The 21,644-nt window shown below is 54.5% G+C and overlaps 1 protein-coding gene across 1 annotated transcript in view; it reads left to right on the top strand.

Moving 5' to 3' along the window:
* FAM193A (family with sequence similarity 193 member A) overlaps positions 1-21,644 on the top strand; it is a 74,769-nt gene that overhangs the window by 25,811 nt on the left and 27,314 nt on the right. Inside the window, exons 2-7 of the mRNA XM_081092483.1 lie at positions 4,595-4,725; positions 5,256-5,423; positions 8,970-9,204; positions 15,447-15,571; positions 16,306-16,453; positions 20,192-20,269. Of these exons, the coding sequence (XP_080948609.1) occupies positions 4,595-4,725; positions 5,256-5,423; positions 8,970-9,204; positions 15,447-15,571; positions 16,306-16,453; positions 20,192-20,269 (885 nt within the window). The remainder of the gene's footprint in view (positions 1-4,594; positions 4,726-5,255; positions 5,424-8,969; positions 9,205-15,446; positions 15,572-16,305; positions 16,454-20,191; positions 20,270-21,644) is intronic.

The raw sequence follows: 21,644 nt of genomic DNA, 5'->3' as shown, positions 1-21,644 counted from the left end.
TCACCCTCCCTCTGCCAGAGCACCAGGTGGGTGGCTCCACAGGGAATTTTGTGTGTTGGCCCTTTAAGAGGGTGCCCCAACGTTCAGCTCCCACTCCCTGGCAGACAGCACCCCACTGTTTTTCACAGCTAGATGTTATGCGGGTACCCTCCTCAGTTCTGGTGCTCTCTGCTGGGGGGCCCAGCTTGGGGATTAGACCCCAGAGTTCTCAGTGGCACCCCCCACAGCTGAGATATCTCTCTGGGACTTCAGTGCCGTCTGTGGGTGCCCGGCCAGCCCTTTCGCCCCTCTGCCCCTCCACCCCTCCTACCAGTCTCTATGCGTCTCCACCTTCGGTCCTTGGGTATCAGGGTTCTCTCCTGCGAAGTTTCCATTGATTATTCAGGAAGTTTTTCTTTATTTTAGTTTTAATACCAGTTTGTTCCTGGGAGCGTGTTCATGCCAGATATCTTCTTTTTTCTTAAAGTACAATTGATATACAACATTATATGAGTTTCAGGTGTACAACGTAACAACTTGATATTTGTATGTATTGCAGAATGATCATGACAGTAAGTCTACTTGGCATCCATCACCACCTAGTTACAATTACTTTTTCTTGTGATGAGAACTTTTAAGATCTGTTCTCTTAGCAACTTTTAAACACACAACACAGTACTGTTAACTGTTGTCTCCATGCTGTACATTACATCCCCAGGACTTTGTACCTTTTGACGCTCTTTTTGTTATTGATTATTAGCTCAATTCTGTTATAATCTGTGAACTTATTCATGTGATTTAATTATTAAAAATTGTTGACATTTGTTTTATTGGCTAATCTTGGTTGATGTTTCATGTGCATTTGAAGGAATTTATGTTCTCTTGTGGGAAAGATAGTACTATGAATATTATTAGTTAAATCAAATTGGCTGATGGTGGTTTTCACACCGGCTACATCCTTTCTGGTGTTTTGTCTAGTTCATATATCCCCTTTTTATGTGGGACACCCTGACCTGTGAGGTAGACATCTTAATTTTCTCTTACAAATGCTTTGTTAATTTTCTTAGTCTTGATTCTTGCTGTGCTTCATTTTGGATTATTTCTATCACTTATCTTCAGGTTTATTGATACTCTACTGTGTTTGATCTCTTAAAGCCTATCTTGTTTATATATTCTTTTAAGGTGTTTTTTTTTTTATAACACAACTAGAGGCCCGGTGCACAAAAATTTGTGCACTCGGGGGGACGAGGGGGTCCCTCAGCCTGGCCTGTGCCCTCTCGCAGTCTGGGACCCCTCGGGAGATAACGACCTGCTGGCTTAGGCCTGCTCCTGGGTGGCAGAGGGCAGGCCTAATCCCTAGGTGCAGCCCTGGTCGTGTTCAGAGCAGGGCTGATTGGGAGTTGGGGCGCCGCCCCTGTCATGCACAGAGCAGGGCGGATAGGGAGGTTGCGATGCCACCCTCAGTCACACTCAGGGTAGGGCCGATTGGGGGGTTGGGGCACCGCCCCCTGTCACACTCAAGGCAAGGTCGATGGGCAGGTTGCGGCGCCACCCCCTGTCACGCACAGAGCAGGGCCAATCAGGGAGTTGGGGCACTCCCCCCTGTCATGCACAGAGCAGGGCCCATCGGGGTTGGGGAGCCTCCCCCCTGTCACGCACAGAGCAGGGCCGATCAGGGGGTTGGGGAGCTCCCCCCTGTCACTCAACAGAGTAGGGCTGATAGGGGAGTTGGGGCACCGCCCCGTCACATACAGAGTAGGACGGATCAGCGGGTTGGGGCGCCACACCCTGTCACACTCAGGGCAGGGCCGATGGGGAGGTTATGGCTCTACCCCGTCACACACAGAGCAGGGCTCGTGGAGGGGGGTGGGTTGGGGTGCCCCACCCTGTCACACACACAGCAGGGCCGATAAGGGGGCTGGGGCACCGGACCCTGTCACACACAGAACAGGGCCGTCAGGGGGTGGGGCGCCGCAGCCTGTCACACACAGAGCCGCAGGGCGATCACGGGGTTGGGGAGCTCCCCCCTATCAGGCACAGAGCAGGGCTGATCAGGGGGTTGGGACGCCTTCCCCTGTCACAAACAGAGCAGGGCGGATAGGGAGGTTGTGGCCCTGCCCCCTGTCACACACAGAGCCTCAGGGTGATCAGGGGGTTTGGGCGCTGCCCCGTCACGCTGATCCCGGTGCTGGGAGGCCTCGCGGCTCCGCTGATCCTGGTGCTGGGAGGCATATTACCCTTTTACTATATAGGATAGAGGACTGGTGCACGGGTGGGGGCCGGCTGGTTTGCCCTGAAGGGTGTCCTGGATCAGCGTGGGGGTCCCCACTGGGTTGCCTGGCCAGCCTGGGTGAGGGGCTGATGGCTATTTGTAGCTGGTCACACACCCTTCAGGGTGGGGGTCCCCACTGGGGTGCCTGGCCATTCTGGGTGAGGGGCTGAGGGCTGTTTTCAGGCTGGCGGGTGACGGAAGCTCCCAACTGCACCTTTTTTTCTTTTTTTTTTTTTAATTCTGGGCCAGCTTTAGCTCTGAGGCTTGGCTCCAGCCCTTAGGCCTCTGCTGCTGAAAGCAGGTTTCTGGCCTTTGTTTACCTTCTGTATTTGAAACAATGTTGCGATCCTGCTGGCTGAAGCCCGGCCGACTAAAGCAGGTTTCTGGGGTTTTGTTTAGCTTCTATATTTGTAACATAGTTGCTTAGAGTTGCAGCTCAGAGGCCGGCAGCAGCAGGCGGGGAACGTTGGAGTCCTCCGTCACTGAAGCAAGCAAACCTCATGTTAGCTTTAAGCTGCCTGGCTGCCGGCCGCCATCTTGGCTGGCAGTTAATTTGCGTATTGCCCTGATTAGCCAATGGGAAGGGTAGCGGTCGTATGCTAATTACCATGTTTCTCTTTTATTAGATAGGATACACTTGTGTTATTCTATTTAAGCTACTAACTTTGTGGTAATTTGTTACAGCAGGAAACTAATACACTTTCACCCACCAGCACATCAGCTCCAAGAGGCCAGGATGTGTCTTGTTCGCGGCCATGTCCCCAGCACCCTGTGCAGGGTCTCACTTATGGGAGGTGCTTAGGAGATATTTGTTGATTGACTGGACGGCTGTTTCAACAACCAAGTGCTCCATCCCCTGGACTGAGATGAATGACCCAGAGTGGTCATCTGATCTTTTAGGATGTTTTTCATCTCTAGAAGTTCTGTTTGCTTGTGTTTTACACCTTCACTTTCTCTTCTCGTGTTTATGCTTACCCTCTACTTTCTTGAACACGTGGAGTTTATCTGTAATCTCCAGTTTCAGATCCTTGTCTCTTGGTAGCTTCACATCAGTTATTTTGGGGTCTCTTTCTGTTGATTAGTTTCCCTCCTGGTTAGGTGTCATATTTTCCTGCTTCTTGGTTTTGTTATTGGATGCTGGACCTTGTGCATTTTACATCGTTGAGTGGCAGGTTTTGTTGTATTCTTTTAAGCTGCATTGGACTTGGACCAAATGCAGTAACTGAAGTTAAAATCTGTATCAGCTGAGTACACACTTAAGGACTTACTCGTCATCTTGTGCCCTGTTTATAAGGCCTTCACCTCATCCCTTGTCAGCAGGAATCGTTGCTGTCCCGGTTCTTGGTTGCTGCTCCGAGTCTGTCCTGTGTGCCCGGCAGGGCTGTTGGTGTGGAACACAGCAAGAGCAGGCCAGAAAAGGTGATTGAGGTCACCACACCACTCATTTGAACAGGCACACGCTTACATAGAGAACTCGCTACCCAGATCTGTGAAAGGAACTTAGAAGGGTCTTGGTGGATCCAGGGAGCAGCCACTCGAGCATGGGGTCCCCCTCACACCCCTGGGTAGCAGGAGCAAGCTGAGAAAAGGCAGGGAACCAGGGGGAGACCTGCCCCCGCAGTGCCCCTCCAGCACCCTCTGCTGACAAGGCTGGACATGGTGCCACTGGCCAAGGAGCAGTGTGCAGGGCCCGCCCTTCACAGAGCAGGGCTGGGAGGGTGGGCTGAAGAGGTAGTTGATGGCTGGTTCAGCCTGCTCCCTGAGTAGGTGTTGATTTTTCCGCTGAGGCATGACAGGTAGAGAGAATTGTCTTCAGGATTGAGTGGATCAGCGCTCCAGGCAAAGGGGGTGAGTGCAGCGAGGTTAGAGCAGAGTCTGCATTGGAACCTGGAAGCCCGTGGTCAGGAAGGTCGTTTGTTTCCAGGTGTGGAAGGTTCCACGCGGGAGTTCCATGCTGGCTCACTTTGGAGTCACTGGCTGTGGCTCAGGAGCCCAGGAGGAGGTGGCCCTGGTTAAACTCGGCCGGCAGCAGGGGAGACCCGTGTGTGGTCTGAGCGCTGCAGCCAGGTGGGCAGAACAGGAGCACCGCTTCACCGGCTGCCTGCCACCCGCCTAAGGAGTGACGCCAGCCCTCGGGGATGGGCAGACTTGAGGGGTGACAAGAGGAGGAACCATGCATTTTCTCCACGTGACTCTGCCCTTGGTGCCAGAGAGAAAAAGTCCTGTGTAACATTCGTTCAGAAAGTTCCAGTGTCTCTGTTTTGTGTGTTTTCTAAAAGGCATGTTTCTGAAATTTGCATGAGCATTTAAACATGAGTCTGTGCTGTTCTCTCTTTCAAGCAGGGCCAGGACTTCCTTCTCCACGGCCCTCTGGGCGGGTCCCCGGCAGAGGCAGGCGGCGGGAGGCTGGCTCTGGGCACCCAGCCACTGCCCTCCGACACGTCTTGTGCTTGTGAGGCCTGCAGCGAGCGCAGGTACGGTGGGCATGCAGGAGAGTGGGTGCTGGGGCTGGGCAGGACCGGCTTCTTCCTAAAGGCCACACCCTCCTGAGGGGGAGCCAGTGGCCAGGCGGTGGTCAGGGAGACCGGGCGAGTGAAGCTCCTCCCTCCTTCCCGCCCTGAGGACTGACCGGAGGGAGCGAGTCCTCAGGAGGGACAGGAGCCAGGACTCAGTCATTGGAACCCAGGGTCGGTGGAGTGGACTGGGGCTGGGCCGTGGTGGGGGTGAGAGCTGCCTAATGGGCCCGGGCAGTGGAGGTCTGGGAGCGGGGCTGGTCAGCATTCCCTATCCCTGTTGTGGGAGGGGGCCAACATCTCCCAGAGACGAGGTCTCGGGGACTGGCTGACCAAAGGCACCCCAGGGGCTGTGCCAGCTCGCTGCAGCGACAGCAGAGCCGGATGGAGTGGGGAAGGAAGTGGGTGTGGACGGGAGGGCCGTGATGGAGTCGGGGATGGCGAGGGTGGTGCTAACTGACCCTGACCCCCTGCCTTGTGCTGCCTCACAGAGAGATCTCGGCAGAGACGGACCGGGAGCCGCAGCAGCTGCAGAACTACTGGTCTGAAGTGCGCTACATGGTCCGCTGCATTTACCGCCAGGCGGGGACCCCACTGGCAGACGACCAAGACCAGTCCCTGGTGCCTGATAAGGAGGGGGTGAAGGAGCTCGTGGATAGGTACACGTGTCCCCTGTGTCTTGTCCTTTCTCGCCGGTGCCCAGGGAGCTGTGCTCTCAGGGTCTGGGTGCACTGCGGGGACTCAGCAGACACCTGGCAGGAGGGAGCCCTCTGTGTCAGGTTACAAGCTCTGGTTTGCTGAAACCCTTACTGCCCACATAGTGGGAGTGGAGTCACCCTTCTGCCACTTCTCGTGTTGAGATTGACACTAAGTCCTTCTGTGCTGGGTGCTGCTGAGCACTGGCTTAGCCTGAGGAAGACATTGGGCAGCTGTCCCGTCCACGCAGGCTCCGTGCAGCACGGCAGCCAGGGAACAGGCACTGCACGTGAGTGGCCAGCGCTGTGGCCAGGCCTGCCCGTGGGTGCCTCAGACGTCAGTGGCTTACATGTGGCGCCTGCTCTTCAGACCCCCCATGCTCATGACAACGCAGAATTTGAAGTGGACCTAATTTTATTTTTCCTTATAGTCTTAGCATCTTTTTTCTCTTTTTTGAAATGTTCCAAATAAAAGTGATAAATTTGAGTTATACATTTCATGGATTGGTTCTCATATTGGTTTCTTTTCCTCACGTTTTGAATGCGGCACCTTCGGGGGTTTTATAAACTCTTGCTTGCTGTGCCTTAGTTTATCCCGGACACGGGAGTAGTGGTTGGCCGTGGGCTGTGCTGACTGGTGGATGGATTCCGCCGGTGTGTTTGGGGTTTGACCTGTGAACCCCTGCTGTTGCTGAGCTGGTTCCAGGGGGGCCAGGTACCGTTTTTGCAGTTAGATTTCCCAGTGAGCAGTAGGAAGGTCTTGGCAACCTGCACATGAGAACCGTGACTTCACGGCTTAGGAAGAGCCTAAAGTGAGTTCAAAGGCAATTGATAGAAAATATGCAGCAGCTAGTGTAGCGGAGGGACGTCTGGCAGAGATGGGACAGTGGCCTGTGGGTGGCTGAGGTTTGGGAAGCACATTATCTAATCGTGAAACCCACTGTTAGGCTTGGGTAAGTCCACGTCCCCGTGCGGTTGTAGGTACTGTGTTCTGCTTAGTCTTTGTGTCCCAGAGCACTTGGTGTTTACATCCCGATGAGTCAGGAGGGATGTCTGTGAGGCCCCTTTCCGGGGCTGGGCTCCTGGTGGAGGGGACCCTCTCCTCTCCCGCCCTCGCATCCTGCGGGATCTGCTCTGCTACCACCTCCTGCCTCCTCTCCTGTCCCACACCCTTCATTCCTGCCCTAGGGCCTTGCATTTTCTCTTCTCTCTCTGGCGTGTTCTTCCCTTTTCAGGGTTTCTCTCTTTTTTTTTCTCCTTCCATCATTCACATTAATCTTCAGGCAGCTTCTCAAAGAGGTTCCCTATCTAAAGTCTCAGGGCCTCCTCACATCACCCGTGACACTCACCTTTCTTTTCTTAAATTGCTGCCCACCAACCACATTGCATGTGTGCGTGTGTGTGTGCGTGTGCACGGCGGCATGGCCTCCACCACACGGGGCAGTGCAGTGCAAGTACGTGTGGATGACAACATCTCCGGCACCCTCCTTTCTCTCGGTGTATAACTTTAAGAAGATCTACTTGCAAAAGTACGACGGTCATTTCATTACATTCATAAGGTCAACAATGGACAAGGAAAGAGGATGAAATGTGTGACTAATTTCGCCATGCTCATTAGATGTCTAAGAAGGAGGTGTCCACTCTACCTGTACGTTTGATTGTCCCTGTGTCACTCGAATCTTGTGTGGGTTTTCTTTAGCAGATGAAAAGCATTCTGTTTCAACGGACAGGTTGCTAGAGCAGTGATTGCCAACCTTTCGGACCTCACGGACTACCATGGTCCACAGACCTTTGGTTGGCGACCGCTGTGCTCGATTATTCTGCTAAAAAATCAATTTATCTCTGCGGAGTGTACTAATCCACAGTGGTTTTTACTGTGTTCTAGCCACATTTTGTATAAGGTGTCAATGTTCCATTGCAGGATTTTACGTGGCCTTTGTCTTTTACAGCCTAGATGGTGTGGCCATTTTAAAGTGGGATAAAGTGGAATAGGTGCCCTGGCCAGTGTGGTTCAGTTGGTTGAACATTGTCCTGTGCACTAAAAGGTCGCTGGTTTGGTTCCCGGTCAGGGCACATACCTAGATCGCCTGGTTGATCCCCTGTTGGGGCGAGTATGGGAGGCAACCGATCAGTGTTTCTCTCTCACATCAATGTTTCTCTCTCCTTGTCCCTTCTCCTTTCTCTAAAAATAATCAATAAAACATATTTAAAAAAATAAAGTGGAGTAGGCGATAATTCACCTTTTTCTCTTTTGGCCAAATGTGGTGCCCAGCGGTGGAAGGATTCACTCTATAAAGAGCAGGAGCTGTGAGGCGCCGTGTATTTACAGCTCGTGGCTAACACAGCGGCCACTCCACTGACCGGGTGTAGCTGGAGGTGGGGTTGCTGCTGCCGTGTCCTAGGTTTCCATCTGCAGGCTCCTCAGAGGCACACGATGAAAAGTGATGCCAAGTACTGCAGAGCAAGTCAGAAAAGCAGTGCATGACAGTGTTAACTTACTGTGGCTGGGCCGGGGGATGCATTAATTTTTTCTTGCTCTTCAGCTTACAAGTTTTATTTTATTCTTTTATTGGTTTTCTGGTGGGATGATTTAAATAAGATATGCTGTCTGTACATTTCCCCTAATTTTGAAAATAACGCCAGCCCCTTTGGGTTGTGCACTGCGTTCCTGGCAGGAAGGAGAAGCAGTCCGTGGCCGCCCCCCACCCTGAGATTACCTCATTAGGGTCACTCTGTTCACCTGTGACCATACCAGCATTCAAACATATTACTTGTCTTCAACCGCCTATGTTTTCACTTCAGTGGTCCAGGGTGCAGAAGGCCCATCTCCGGCAGCCGCCTCTGCACTGCTGTTTCTGCTCTGCCACCTGCTGGCTCCGTAGGCTTCAGTGTTCAGTAATGTGAGAGCCCACGTGGGTAGGTGACTGAGTTAGTGCAGGTGCGAGTCAGCCCACCAGGTGGTGACTGAGTTAGTGCGGGTGTGAGTCAGCCCACCAGGTGGTGACTGAGTTAGTGCAGGTGCGAGTCAGCCCACCAGGTGGTGACTGAGTTAGTGCAGGTGAGAGTCAGCCCACCAGGTGGTGACTGAGTTAGTGCAGGTGAGAGTCAGCCCACCAGGTGGTGACTGAGTTAGTGCAGGTGAGAGTCAACCCACCAGGAGGGTAAATGAGTTAGTGCAGGTGTGAGTCAGCCCACCAGGTGGGTAAATGAGTTAGTGCAGGTGAGAGTCAGCCCACCAGGTGGTAAATGAGTTAGTGCTGACACAGAGTAAGGTCTCAATAAATGTATTTTTTCCTGGCTGTTATGGATGGCGTGGGAAAGTTCCAGACACTTTCTGCCTGTCTCCCTCTGTTGCCTTGGACGAATGTTTCTCTCCCGGTGTGAGAAGGTGGTGGCATTTCAGGTGGGCTCCTGGGGAAAGGCTTCAGGAAAGATGCTCATGGATATAAAAAGGTGCTCGAGGGGTGATGCGGGGTCCCGGGTGAGTGGTGACTGTCCTTCTCTGTGCAGGCTCTGCGAGAGAGACCCCTACCAGCTGTACCAGCGGCTGGAGCAGCAAGCCCGAGAGTACGTGCTGGAGATGAAGGTCCGCCTCCTGCGGCAGTTGTCAGCTGCAGCGCGAGTGCGGGCGCCGTCTGGCCTCCAGGGCCCGCCGCAGGCCCACCAGTTCATCTCCCTGCTGCTCGAGGAGTATGGCGCCCTCTGCCAGGCGGCACGCACCATCAGCACCTTCCTGGGCACTCTGGTAAGAGCGTGTGCCTTTCTGGGCTTTGTTGGGAACTAAGCTGTGTAATGGGTGAGGCTGAGACCTGGTGGTGTCGTGTGCAGTCCAGATCCCCTCCCTGTGATGTTCGGGGGCCGGGCGGAGCCTGCCTTCTCTCCTCTCCTCCCCCCTCCCTATCTGCTGCTGATAAGTCTTGAGTGGATGGACAGGCAGTGACGTGTCATGAAACACTGTTTGGAGAGCGTGAGGCCTAGGGAGCGAGGCAGGCAGGGGACAGGATGCAGTGAGGACCAGTGTGTGGTCAACAGGGACAAGAAGGAAAAATGTCCGCATTGTCAGCTGGTCACTGTCGTTACTGTACACAGAGGCCCGTGTTGGATGGGATGTATGCGGGGGCGCCTGCTCATGGGGCCTTTCAGTCCTTTCACTGGACAGTCCAAGCCGGAGGAAGGGTGGGTGCTGTCCGGTCAGGTGCCGTCCCCACCCTTGGGTCTTGGACCACCACCAGGAGTAAAGGCGGGGGGCGTGCTGTGGAAATGGAGTTCCTAGAAACTGGATGTGCTGAGGTCATTTGGAGACAGGCCTGCTGGTTGGAAGCTGACCTGCTCCCCAGAGACAGCCTCTCGCCTCCTGTCAGAGAAGCACCTGTTCACCAACAACAGTCTGGGCCTGTGTGTGTGTGTGTGTGTGTTTAAATATATTTTTATTGATTTCAGAGAGGAAGGGAGAGAGAGAGAAGCATCAATGATGAGAGAGAATCATCGATCAGCTGCCTCCTGCACGCCCCACACAGGGAATCGAACTGTGACCTCCTGGTTCATAGGTCGACGCTCAACCACGAGCAACACCGGTTGGGCTGGGGTTTTTTTTTTATTATTATTATCACTTAAATTTTATTAAATGGTCCTTACTGGGCTGGTATTGGGTGCTTTCTTAGTGATAAAACTACACTTTGAAACAAATATAGTAAGTGGCTCCTAAGATTTTAAGCCCTAGTGGTCTGTATGTGATTCTAAAGTTGATAGACTTTTCACCAGAAAAGTTTACAAACACCATTTTGCAAGTAATCTCGGGCCCAAGGGCCTCCCTTGAGCGTTGATGCAGTAGATGTTGGCATTCCTCCGTGACTCCCTACGACCTCAAGGAAAGCACTCGTTATAGAAAAGCAGCTGGTGAGTGGTGGGCCGTGGGCCGTGTCAGGACCGTGTCAGAGAAGCGGAGTTCGGGGCTGAGCAGGCCACGCTGCCTCGGGGCCGCGCCTGCAGCAGCACCTGCAGCCCTGCCTCCACCTCTGCCTCCTGGGCCTCGCCCTGCTGCCCAGAGGTCCAGATCCCGCGCCGCCTTCTCTGTGACAGCACCTGGGGCTCCCGCGCTCCCGCCTGCACCTGCCTGGTGCCCTGCTGTGCCGCCTCCATGCAGGCCCGGCCTGTCAGAGCGCTGTTTGTGACGCTAACAAAAGTGAGTTTGAACCACATTTATTAGAGCAAATCCCTAGCAATTTACACAGAAATGTTTTCTTGTGGTTTGAAAAAAAACCTCATGAATTTTAAGCGCAAAATACAGCTATTTGGCAGTGATTCATCCCACCTTGTTCACACGTAGCGATACTCACTTTGGTTTCCAGTGGCCCAGCAGCGAGGCTCTCGGAGCACTTCTCTCCCCCAGGGAAACAGGGAAGTGCTGGTAACAGACTGAACAAGGTGGCAGGAAAGGCAAAAGCCTCAGGGCTGAGAAGTTCACATGCTCAAAAGCCCACGTTCACCCCGGGCTGCGGCCTGCGTCCCTCCCAGGGTGGGGCCTACACGTGATGCTGGGACCACCAGTGATGGCACCTCAGTGTGAGGTGACGCAGAGCTCCGAGCACTGGATTGGCAGCGGGACATGCGCCCTCTGACCGGGTGGGTCGGTGACGGGGAGGGGGCCACAGTGTCGCCTCCTGGAGATTGTAACAGAGCTGCTGCCGCAGAGGTGCGTGGTCTGACAGGTGCTGCTGGCGTCGCTGGGAAACTCGAGCTTGGGCTGACTGCCCTGCGTGCTTCCGGGCTGCCAGTAAAGCAGCCATAGGCCACTCTTCGGGGCTGTCCATGACCTACGTACCCATAGACCATTGTCACACCCACAAAGCTGAGAGTGGTTTGTTTTTATGGATTAACACCCAGTCCATATAAAACTTTCCCCATTGGCTCAAAAATCTCTTTGTGGTTGGATTGTTCAAATGAGGATCCAAGAAGGTTCACAGACGGATCACAGAGTCCTTCCCGGCCCGTCCTGTGATCCCCATGGTCTGAAGAGTCTGCAGAACTGAGCTAAGGTAAACTCTGAGTCAGCGTCTCAGAGCAGTTCTCCATAGTTTGGGACTTGGGTCCTTTAAGCTTACAAACAGGGCCCCAAAGAGCTTTTGTTTATGTGGACTTTTAATCAATATTTACTGTATATCCTCACCCGAGGATATTTTTTCCCATTGATTTCTAGAGAAAGTGGAAGGGAAGGGGGGGAGGGGGAGGGAGAGGAAACACTGATGGGAGAGAGACACGTCTATTGGTTGCCTCCCTCACGCACCCCTACGGGGCTGGAGAACTTGCAACCGAGGTACGTCCTCTTGACCAGAACTTGAACCTGCGACTCTTAGGCGGATGCTCTGACCACTTAGCATCTGGCCAAGGCACAAATAGCATATTTTAAATAAAACATTAATTTTTTCAAAGCAACACATTTACTTATTTTAAATATGTTTCTGTTAATTTTGAGGAGGAAGGGGGAGAGAGAGAGAGAAACATTGATGAGAGAGAACTATCAATTGGCTACCTCCTGCACACACCCTACCAGGGATCAAGCTTGAAACCCAGGCATGTACTCCTATTGTGAATCGAACCAGCAACCTGTTGGTGCAAGGGTTGACCCAACCAACTGAGCCACACCGGCCAGGGGCGAACGCATTTATTTACATGTTTGCACATTTCTAGTGTCTGGCCCTGGGTTCTCCCCTGCTCTGCGCACAGCTTGCTGTGCGAGGCTGTCTTGGCTGGGCCCTGAGGAAGGCCTCCTGGAGATGTGTATTGGGGACGGAGGAGTGGGTGGCAGCCTTTCAGATGGTGGGACTTTTCTTAAAGTCCACCAGAGCCGAGTGCACCTCCCACGGAAACTGTAGCCTCTGAAACCACGTGGCACAGCAGACCCACACTGGCTGCGGAACCCTCTGCGTAGCTCACACTTGGATTGGACCTGCTCACGCGCGGCTTCCTCACGGCACATGTCGATCACTGGACGCACTGGCTCCCCGGGTACATGTCTTCAGCAACACGAGTCTCCGTGTGGAAATGACCACTGCTCCTCAGAAAGGCCTTCAGCTGGAGAAGCCTCGCGGCACAGCGGCCGGGGCAGATTCCCTAACTCCGAGTTCCTGGAAGCTCAGGCTGGGTGATCGGCTGCAAATGGGGTCCTGTGTTTTCCTGGAAGCAGCACGGTCACTGCGGTGTGACCCAGCCGGCTAACTCTCTGCCCTCAGCTTCTCCAGAAACAACACCCCTTCGTCCTGAGCCTGCAGGCCCGTGGAATGCGTTTGCCTGGAAGGTATTTCCCCAAGCGTGACCTTCTGGGAAGTGCACTCGAGGGGTTCATTGCACGCGCCCTGGGGCCAAGCAGGTTGAGGGTCATGTGTTCCTTATCAAGCATTGAAATAGAGTGGGAACTAGACCTAACTTACGCCTCCAGTCCTCTGGGAAATGCCTGACCAGGCTGTGATGGCCATGAGATTGAAGCTTCCGTTCACGGGACACTCGAAGGCTGCACACCCTGTGTCTCAGGTCTGCCGTGGGACCTGACGGCACACCCTCCTCTTCCAACTCCACACGTCGGCCTTGGAATGTGGGGAGTGAGGCTGGGGAGGCCAGAAAGCCCGGAACCACGGACTTTTCCTTCCTGCCTCTGCCCCTGGCCCGGCTCTGCCGTCCTCACACAGGCTCACCACTCGTAGCGCTGTGACAGCACACGTCAGCTGCGGCATCTCTGGCCCCAGCGCAGGGTCGCTGGTGTGAGCAGTACTGGCCTCAGAGACACTTGCCTCAGCACCTGCGACCGTCCCCCTGGGTCCAGGCGGTGAGGGCGTTTGGGACCTCAGTTTCCACGTGCCTCACTGGGAGGGTGGCTTCAGATCTCACAGAACACACCCAGCATCTTCAGGAACGAATCTTGGCCTGTTACCTCCAGTAGCTCAGCCCTGGAGCCACAGCTGTGCCCCAGGGTTGTGCCTAGTGCCTGTGCTAGTGCCTGTGCTAGTGCCCGTGCTCGCAGGCTGCCGGCAGGGCCCACAGCCTGTCCCGAAGGTGTAGGGGGCGGGGCAGGTGAGACCCGACTCCTGGGCAGTCCTGCGCCTCTCAGCTGGCCTGGGTCTGGTCTGCAGCTGCCTTGGCTCCTGCTGTTCTGTTGTGGAGACGGTCGTCAGTCAGATCACCGCCTTCTCCTGTGCCCTGGGGGCTGCAGCGTTAGCCTTTGTGTCCCTGTGCCTGGCCCAGTGCCTGCGCACAGGGGTCTCCGCTGAAGTCCGTGGCACGTGTCCTTTCCACGCTGTGGTCTGTGGCCATGTTGTTACAGCACATTGGGTGACAGGCTGAGTGCACCCCTCCCAGGTCCTGGCGGTCGGTGCGCCCCACTGCCCTCTGCTGAGCACTGGCTCCCAGGGCGGCCGGGTGTGAGCAGGGAGGTGTGGGTGGAGCTGGTGTGTGGGGAAAGCGTTAGGTGGAGCCGGCACAGGGCAGGGACACCACCAAGGAGGGTGGGCACTGAGATGCCAGGCCCTGGTGGACCTCCACGGTCCCGACCGCAGGGCTGGTGAGCAGCGGGGGCAGCTCTGCCTCCAGTGTTGTCCGCCTGTGCCAGGCACTAGTCTGGGGCAGGCAGTGGGGGCTTTGGGTGCAGGTCGGGTCATTGCTGCCATCCCAGCTCAGGGCATCCCAGCTCCCTTTGGCTGAATTGGAAATGGGCACAGATCACTGTGTGTCACCCCAAGGAGGCGCAATGACGTGTGGAACTTAGGCAGGTTCCCGAGTGGCAGTCGCTCGGTCAGGAGCCTCCCCAGGGCCATAGGTGACTTGAGCACAGGCCGTGCATGGAGCTTGCACATGGGAGCATGGATTCGCACGTGCAGTTCTTGCAAGTCCTGTCAGGAGTGAAGGCTGCGAGTAGGGAAGGTCATGTCGCCGCTTGCTGCCCACTTACGTGGTGTCTCGTGGAACAGTGCGCCTCTGTCAGGGGAGGTTTCTCAAGAGGCAAGAAAACGTGCCTGCATTTAACCCTTTGCGGTCATTTGTCTACTCTCAGCCACCAAAGCTTTTGTACGGTTCCGGTCGTATGTCTGCTCTCAGCCACCGCAGCAAGGAACCGTATGAATCTTAACTCTATTCATTCGTGTATCAGTTCATAATTTCTCTGAAAGCTCTTAAGTGTCTAAGCGACCTTGTCACGAACCAAAACATTGTCCCGACAAATCGGAGATATCGAAACTCAATATAAACAAACGCGGTCGTTCCACACGCGCCATGCGAAACCCGTGGCGAGTCAGTCTCCTTTTGAGAGTGAAGAAATCAACAAGCTTCGGAGATACTTCGCAGAATTTCAAATAAAGCTTTACAAATTACGTTTAACTGTAATTAGGCATTCTCGCTTGTTAAGATATTTCAAAATAATACTCCAAAATGGCAAAAAGAAAGTTACCGAAAGAAGGGGACTGCGAATCTGAAAGTAACGGTGAAGAGTTTTATTTTGGCACCTTGAATACTGACTCTGACGTAGAAAGTGATAATGCTTGTAGTGATTTTACTAGTAGTGACGTAGTTCCAGAAAAGAATTAATGAATCTTGTTTATCCTTCATAATCTCGCATGTTACGTATCACTGCTCTTTCAATGGAAATTAATTCCGACCAGTACGACACCCATGTCCCAATTTAATACAACCGCAAAGGGTTAAGTAACGGAAAAGGAGGGTTTTCGCTACATGGTGAATCTAATTATAAGGAATGACTATCAAGTATGTGCAGTGGTTTCTCTTCTTTCTCTGCCCTTTCCTGGCCTGTGGATCTCGCTGCGCTGTTTCTGTGTGCGAGTGCAGGCGCGAGGCCAGTGGGCTGTGTGGTGCAGGCAGAGACCTCCACCCGAGTCCTCGTGAGCGGAGCTGGGCCTGGGGGACTGGGGCGGGGAGCGGGAGGGGCGGTCCGGGGGATTTCGGTCTTCAGCAGCTCGGTGCGTCTTCTGCTTATTTTTTGACCAGGAGAGTGAGCACCTGAAGAAGTTCCAGGTGACGTGGGAGCTGCACAACAAACACCTGTTTGAGAACCTGGTGTTTTCGGAGCCTCTTCTTCAGAGCAGCCTGCCAGCATTGGTGTCGCAAATCAGGTATTTGGTCCGCACCTGCGCACGCCCCGGGTGTGCGCACGCCCTTCTCCTGCGGGCGTTGTGTGTGCCCCCCGGAAGCAGTGCGGCCCGGGCGTCCTCGCTGGGAAGCCGCCGGCTGTGGGGAAGGCAGTGGCGGGTCAGCTCCAGAGCGCCGAGCCCAGTGAGCGGTTTCCAGCGAGAAGCTGTAGGCCCCTTGTCCCCACCCCACCCCCACTCGCCACAGGTCGCCATCTTTCTCCGACGCGCTGTGGCTTCCGCAGTGTTCACCTGGGCCTGTGTCTTCTGCTCCCTGTTCATGTCCTCATTTGCCGTCTTACCATGTTTCTTAAGATAAAACACAGAATGAATGAGCATATAATTATATTTTTGTTTGAATTGGATTTTCTATTTTACTTAATTTGAAAACCAGGTCAAAAGTAGTATATTTCTCATTAAATATGTTGCTTACAGCCCCACATTTAGTAAATGGAATTGCTAGCTGGGTCTTAGTCATCTTGGGACAGTGATACTCACCACTGACTTTTTTCTTAGAAGCTGCTCCTTCTCGGAGCTTCTCCTTCCTGCCAGGCTCTGTTCTGGGGCCTGCACGTGTCCTTCATGATCCCTCCTAGCAGTCTGTGTGGCGTGGGGTGGGTCCCACATGTCATGTTGGGGCAGGTGACACACAGGAGCTGCCCTCTGGTGCTGCCCAGACCTTTGGACCCTTTTCTTTGTTGAAAGCCTTCTCTCCACAGGCTGGGGACCACGACGCACGACGCCTGCAGCGAGGACGCCTACAGCACCTTGCTGCAGCGGTACCAGCGCTCTGAGGAGGAGCTGCGCAGGGTCGCCGCCGAGTGGCTGGAGTGCCAGAAGCGGATCGACGCCTACGTTGATGAACAGGTATGTGTGCATGTGTGTGTATGGGGGGGGGGGGTGCCTGCAGGACTCGGCAGCAGGGGTCCAGGTCACCATCCGCCTGTCCGCGCCCCTGGTCCCTTACCGGCTGCTGCCTTGGGGAGCTGCTGAGTCTCGTCGTCGTTTCACTGCTGACTGAACACCTGTCGAGAGCCAGGGGTGCACATCACATGTGACCTTCAGAGTCCGTCTCTGTCCCTCGCTGGCTAGAAGGGGACGCAGACTTGAACATAGCCAGCCGTTCGGGGGCTCTTGGGGGAGAGGGGCCTGAAGGCTGGGCAGCCAGGGCCTCCTAGGTGACAGGAACAGGCTTCCAGGTGGCACCTCGGCCCGCCCATCTCTTAACAGCTGCTGGCAAAAGAAAAATGCATTTCCTAAAACCTGCAGGCCATACAGTACCACTGGGACTTGGCACCCGTTTGAAACTTCCATCCAAGAAGATGCTGCAGAGCCCCTGCGAGGTGGTTTTGTAGCCTGTGTTAGGCTTTTGGTGTCTGCACTTCTTACAGAGCTTACTCCGGGTACTTTATAACGAGTGGCAGAGTACATGGCAGAGTAAATTTCCTGAACAGCTGTGCTGGTATGTGTACGCCAGGCGGTTCTGTTCAGCCCTTGTCGGGCTCTTAGCTCTCCGCAGTTTCTAGCTGATGGCTGTGAATCTCTGCGTCAGGATGTCTTCTACAAGTAATACTAGTTCTGTCTCTCTCCAGCGCTGGAACTCCGGTTGGTTGGTTCTGGCTTCGAAGGAGTTTGGACTTTTCACATTGTCTCATGTTTCTCACACGGATCGCTGATGCTTTTTATCAAGTTAAAGAAATTTCCTTTTTTATCCAACTTATTATGGTTATTTTTGTTTAAAAATCCGAATAGATATTAAATTTGATTGTATATTTTTTATCCTTTTATACATTTCCAAAAGAATTAAGAGATTGTTTCCTAATTTTTTTTTTTTAAGGTTTCCTAATTTTTAGACATCCTTGCATTCCTGGGATTAAACCCTGCTAATTTATGACATATTACCCTTTTTTTTTTTTTTTAGAGAGAGAGGAAGGGAGAAGGAGAGAGCAAGAAACATGAACGTAAGAGAGAAACATCTACTGGTTGCCCCCCATACGCACCTCGACCTGGCATCAAACCCTCACCTGGGTATGTGCCCCAACCAGCACTAGAACCCGCAACCCATTGGTGCACAGATGATGCTCCAAGCAGCTGAGCCTCCCGGCCAGGGAGTGAGATGTTAGTGCTAATCCATCACGAGATTTAATTTGCGATGTTTATTTGGGACTTCTCTGTCTGTTCTGAGGCGCTGTGGTGCTCACTGCGGCAGCACAGACACGAACGCTGAGCTATTGTGTGTGGGATTTTGTCTTTAGGTTCTCATCTATTTTGTATGAAGGTTATGCTAGTCTCAGAGAACAAATTGAGGAATTTTCCATGTTTCTGGATTTTTCAAGAATAAATTCTGTTCTGTTCCATAAAGGATTCGCTAGAACCGCCCTCCAAAAACAAAACAAAACCAAACCTTTGGGCCTGATCTGTTTTGCAGGGAGGAGGAGCAGGACTGCAGATCTTTCACGGCCTTTTCCGTGCATGTGACATGTGTGAGCCTGTGTGGGGTCTCTGCTTCATGAGTGAGCTCCACAGATTGCTGCTGGCCTAGGAAGCTCCCTCCGCGTCTCGGGTGGGCGGCCCCAGCGCGTGCTCAGGGGGCGGTGGAAACGGGGCCGCGGAAGCGGTGGAAGGCCAGTCCTCCTGGCCTGCCGCACGGTCACGTTTGAGAGACGCACTTCCTCCACGAAAGGGCAGTGCGATGCCCAGCGGTCCCCGCAGAGCGCCCGCGAGCTGCTGCGAGGCCAGGAGAAGCCCGGAGCCTGCGCCGCTCGCCAAGCCGCGAAGGCTTTTTCAGGGCGACTCCCTTTAAAACCGCTGCGGAGGCCCTGCTGGCAGCGTCCTTCGGTGGGAAGGTGTCCGCTGTACAGGCGGAGAAGCGTCTGCTCTGTGTGGCCTGTCCCCCTCCCGCTCTCTGCGCTGCCCCTGGTTCCTGGGTCAGCCTGCGAGGCGTTGGCAGAACCAGCTTCCGCGGTGCTGGGCACCTTCTTTTCCCAGGCGTTTCTGCTTTACCTTTTGGCTGGTTTCCTGTCTTGTTAGGTCATTTTGGCTTCTTACATTGAACGCATACTTCTCAGTCCTTCATGATCTGCTTTGCTCTCAGTGCGTTTAAACGGATGCATTTTCTTCTGCGTTGTGGGCACATCTTATAAAACTTGATTTGTGGGGCTTTCATTGTCCATTACTTCAACATAGATTTCTTCTCTAATAATTTAAACTACTTAGAATTCTTTTCAAATACAAGAATTTTACTTGATGAAATTATTCTTGTATGGAGGGTTTAGGGGTAGCATTTTCTTGACTGTAGGATTGGATACATTTTGGAAGAAGAATGTATCCCCTTTCTATCCTTTAATGGTTACTCTTAAGTTTCTAATCATTGTAAGAATACATAGATTACATTTATACAAACATCGGATTCAGTCACTGAAGAGCCTCCCCCTCCTAAGTAAGACAGTGCCTTGAGCCCACTCTTATTTTCTCCTCCATCTGTTCTTTTGATTGTGGTGACGTGCACGTGACCTGACTTTTGTCATCTCACTCATTTCCGAGTGCCGTGCTCCCAAGGGAGTGCACTCATCGTGGTGAGCCTCTCCCATCACTTCCAGGACTTTGCTATTCTGTCCCCATTAAACAGCCACAGCCCTCCCCACTTCGGCCCCCCGGCCTCTGGCCCCCCTTCTGCTTCCTGTCTCTGGGCTCCTCGGGCTCCCATAAGTGGGTCACGCAGGCTTCACCCTGTCTGCCTTGCTCGGCCCACGGTCCTCAGGCCACACCGGCCACTTGCGGGCTCCAGGCCGCCGTCCTGCTCTGAGCCCCTCACGGGGACTGTCCGTCGTCTTCCTGTCTTCATGCCCAGCACGTGCAGGGCAATAATGGACATTCAGTACGTGACAGTTTCGCTTACGGTACTGACAGAGGCACACGCATTGTTTAATTTCTCTTTATAATTTGCACTCATTTCTATGGTGATTCTGAGTTAGTGTGAGGTGCTGTTGGTTCCACCCTTATCCACTGTACCTGCCCTGTCCCACGGCACCTGCCCTTGTCCATGGCACACCTCCCTGTCCCGTGGCACCTGCCCTTGTCCCGTGGCACACCTCCCTTTCCCGAGGCACCTGCCTTTGTCCCGTGGTACCTGCCCTTGTTCATGGCACACCTCCCAGTCCCGTGGCACCTGTCCTTGTCCGTGGCACACCTCCCTGTCCCGTGGCACCTGCCCGTGTCCCGTGGCACCTGCCCTGTCCCATGGCACACCTCCCTGTCCCGTGGCACCTGCCCTGTCCTGTGGCACACCTCCCTGTCCCGTGGCACACCTCCCTGTCCCAAGGCACCTGCCCTGTCCCGTGGCACACCTCCCTGTCCCGAGGCACCTGCCCTGTCCCGAGGCACCTGCCCTTGTCCACGATACACCGCCCTGTCCCGTGGCACACCGCCCTGTCCCGTGGCACCTGCCCTGTCCCGTGGCACACCTCCCTGTCCTGTGGTACCTGCCCTTGTCCCGCAGCACTTGCCCTGTCCCGTGGCGGGCTGCCGTACTGACCATCTGACATCTCCCCTGGAGAGGCCTGCATGCACCTGCTGGCGCTGAGCTTGTGCTGCTTCCCTTATCAGATGGCTGTGCACACCAGGCAGCGCACACTCACAGAAGACTGGGAGCTTTTCAGACACAGGCGTTTCCTTGAAGAGCAGGTGAGGCCAGGATCAAGGGGTGGTTGCTCACTGCATAGCAAGTGGCTCTAAAAGACCAGCACTGTGAGCCTCACAGCCGCTCGTGGGCGGGTGACGCCCTGTCCAGTCTATACTCTCTGGTGACGCAGTGAGGCCACCACGTGCACTGACCTCCCCACGGGACGGGGCCTTCCTTCCTCCAGCAGTTGGGCCCTCCACCAACCTCTTGACAGTACTTTGGGGGGCCTTGCTGCGGGGGCCTCAGGACACGCTTCATAGAAACTTGGCTTCCCTTGACTCTCATCCAAATTCCAGCTGCTGCCCGGCTTTCTTAGTCTCCTGGCCTCACCTTCCCCCTCCCCGCATCCTCACTTCCGTGGTCTGTGCCACGCGCCACAGGTAGACAGACGGCACCATCTCCGGCTCGCTCACCCGACCCCCAAGCCTCCCCCGCTGGCTCCCGTCCAGCCAAATGGCCCTTCCAGCTGCCACTGTTCCGTTGCCAGGGCGGATCCACGCGCCTTCCCTCGAGTCCATGCGCTCGCTTAGTCCATCAGAAGTTGAAGTGCTGCTTCCTAGGTAGCTCGCAGACACCCCTTTGTCTGGCCAGGCTTCGTTCCTGCTGCTGGTGTCTCCAACTGGCCTTCCTCCTGGCTGCTGGCTGCTTCCTTCCCACTCGCCTCTGCCATCTGTAGGCCAACCGTCCAGGCAGCCATCTTGCCTCGTGAGTGCCTGTGACCCCTGGGCACTGGTGCAGCACTCTGCTCAGCCCGCTGTCCTGCAGGCGGCCCACTCAGGCCCGGGCCCACCTCCTGGTCCCCTGAGACACCCTCTTGCTCAGCCCAGGGTCAGCGGGTCTTCAGGAAGTGTTGAGGGCCCGGCCGGTGTGGCTCAGTGGTTCAGTGTTGACTTAGGAACCAGGAGGTCACAGTTCGATGCCCGGTCAGGGCACAGGCTTTCCCAGTAGGGAAAGTCAGGAGGCAGCCGATCCATGATGTTTCTCTCTTGTCGATGTTTCTTTCTCTCTGTCCCTCCCCCTTTCTCTCTCTCTCTAAAAATTAATAAAAATCTTTTTTTTTAAGACGTGTTGCAAGGGAGCCCAGCTCAGTGTTCGCCCCCTGCCTGGATGCCCTCCTTGCCCCTGGCAGCATTGCCAGCACCTCCTCCTCCGGGCTTGCTCCGGCCATGGCCCCTTCAGCTCTGCAGGCCCCTCCCTCTGGCACCATGGCTTCCCCTCTTCGGTTCCTTTGCCTGTCCACTCTGCCAGAGCCTTGCTCCTTGGGTTTGTGATTCATCTCTGTGCCATGTCTGCCGTGAGGGCCCGTCAGGGCTGCTGGTCGCAGGCCTGTGTAGGCTCCACCTGCCCACTCCCGTCTGCTGACCTCGCTCCTGGCCA

Source organism: Myotis nattereri, assembly GCF_964212035.1.
Source record: "Myotis nattereri genome assembly, chromosome: 1".
Lineage (NCBI taxonomy): Eukaryota > Metazoa > Chordata > Mammalia > Chiroptera > Vespertilionidae > Myotis > Myotis nattereri.
This window is presented reverse-complemented; position numbering and strand designations above follow the sequence as displayed.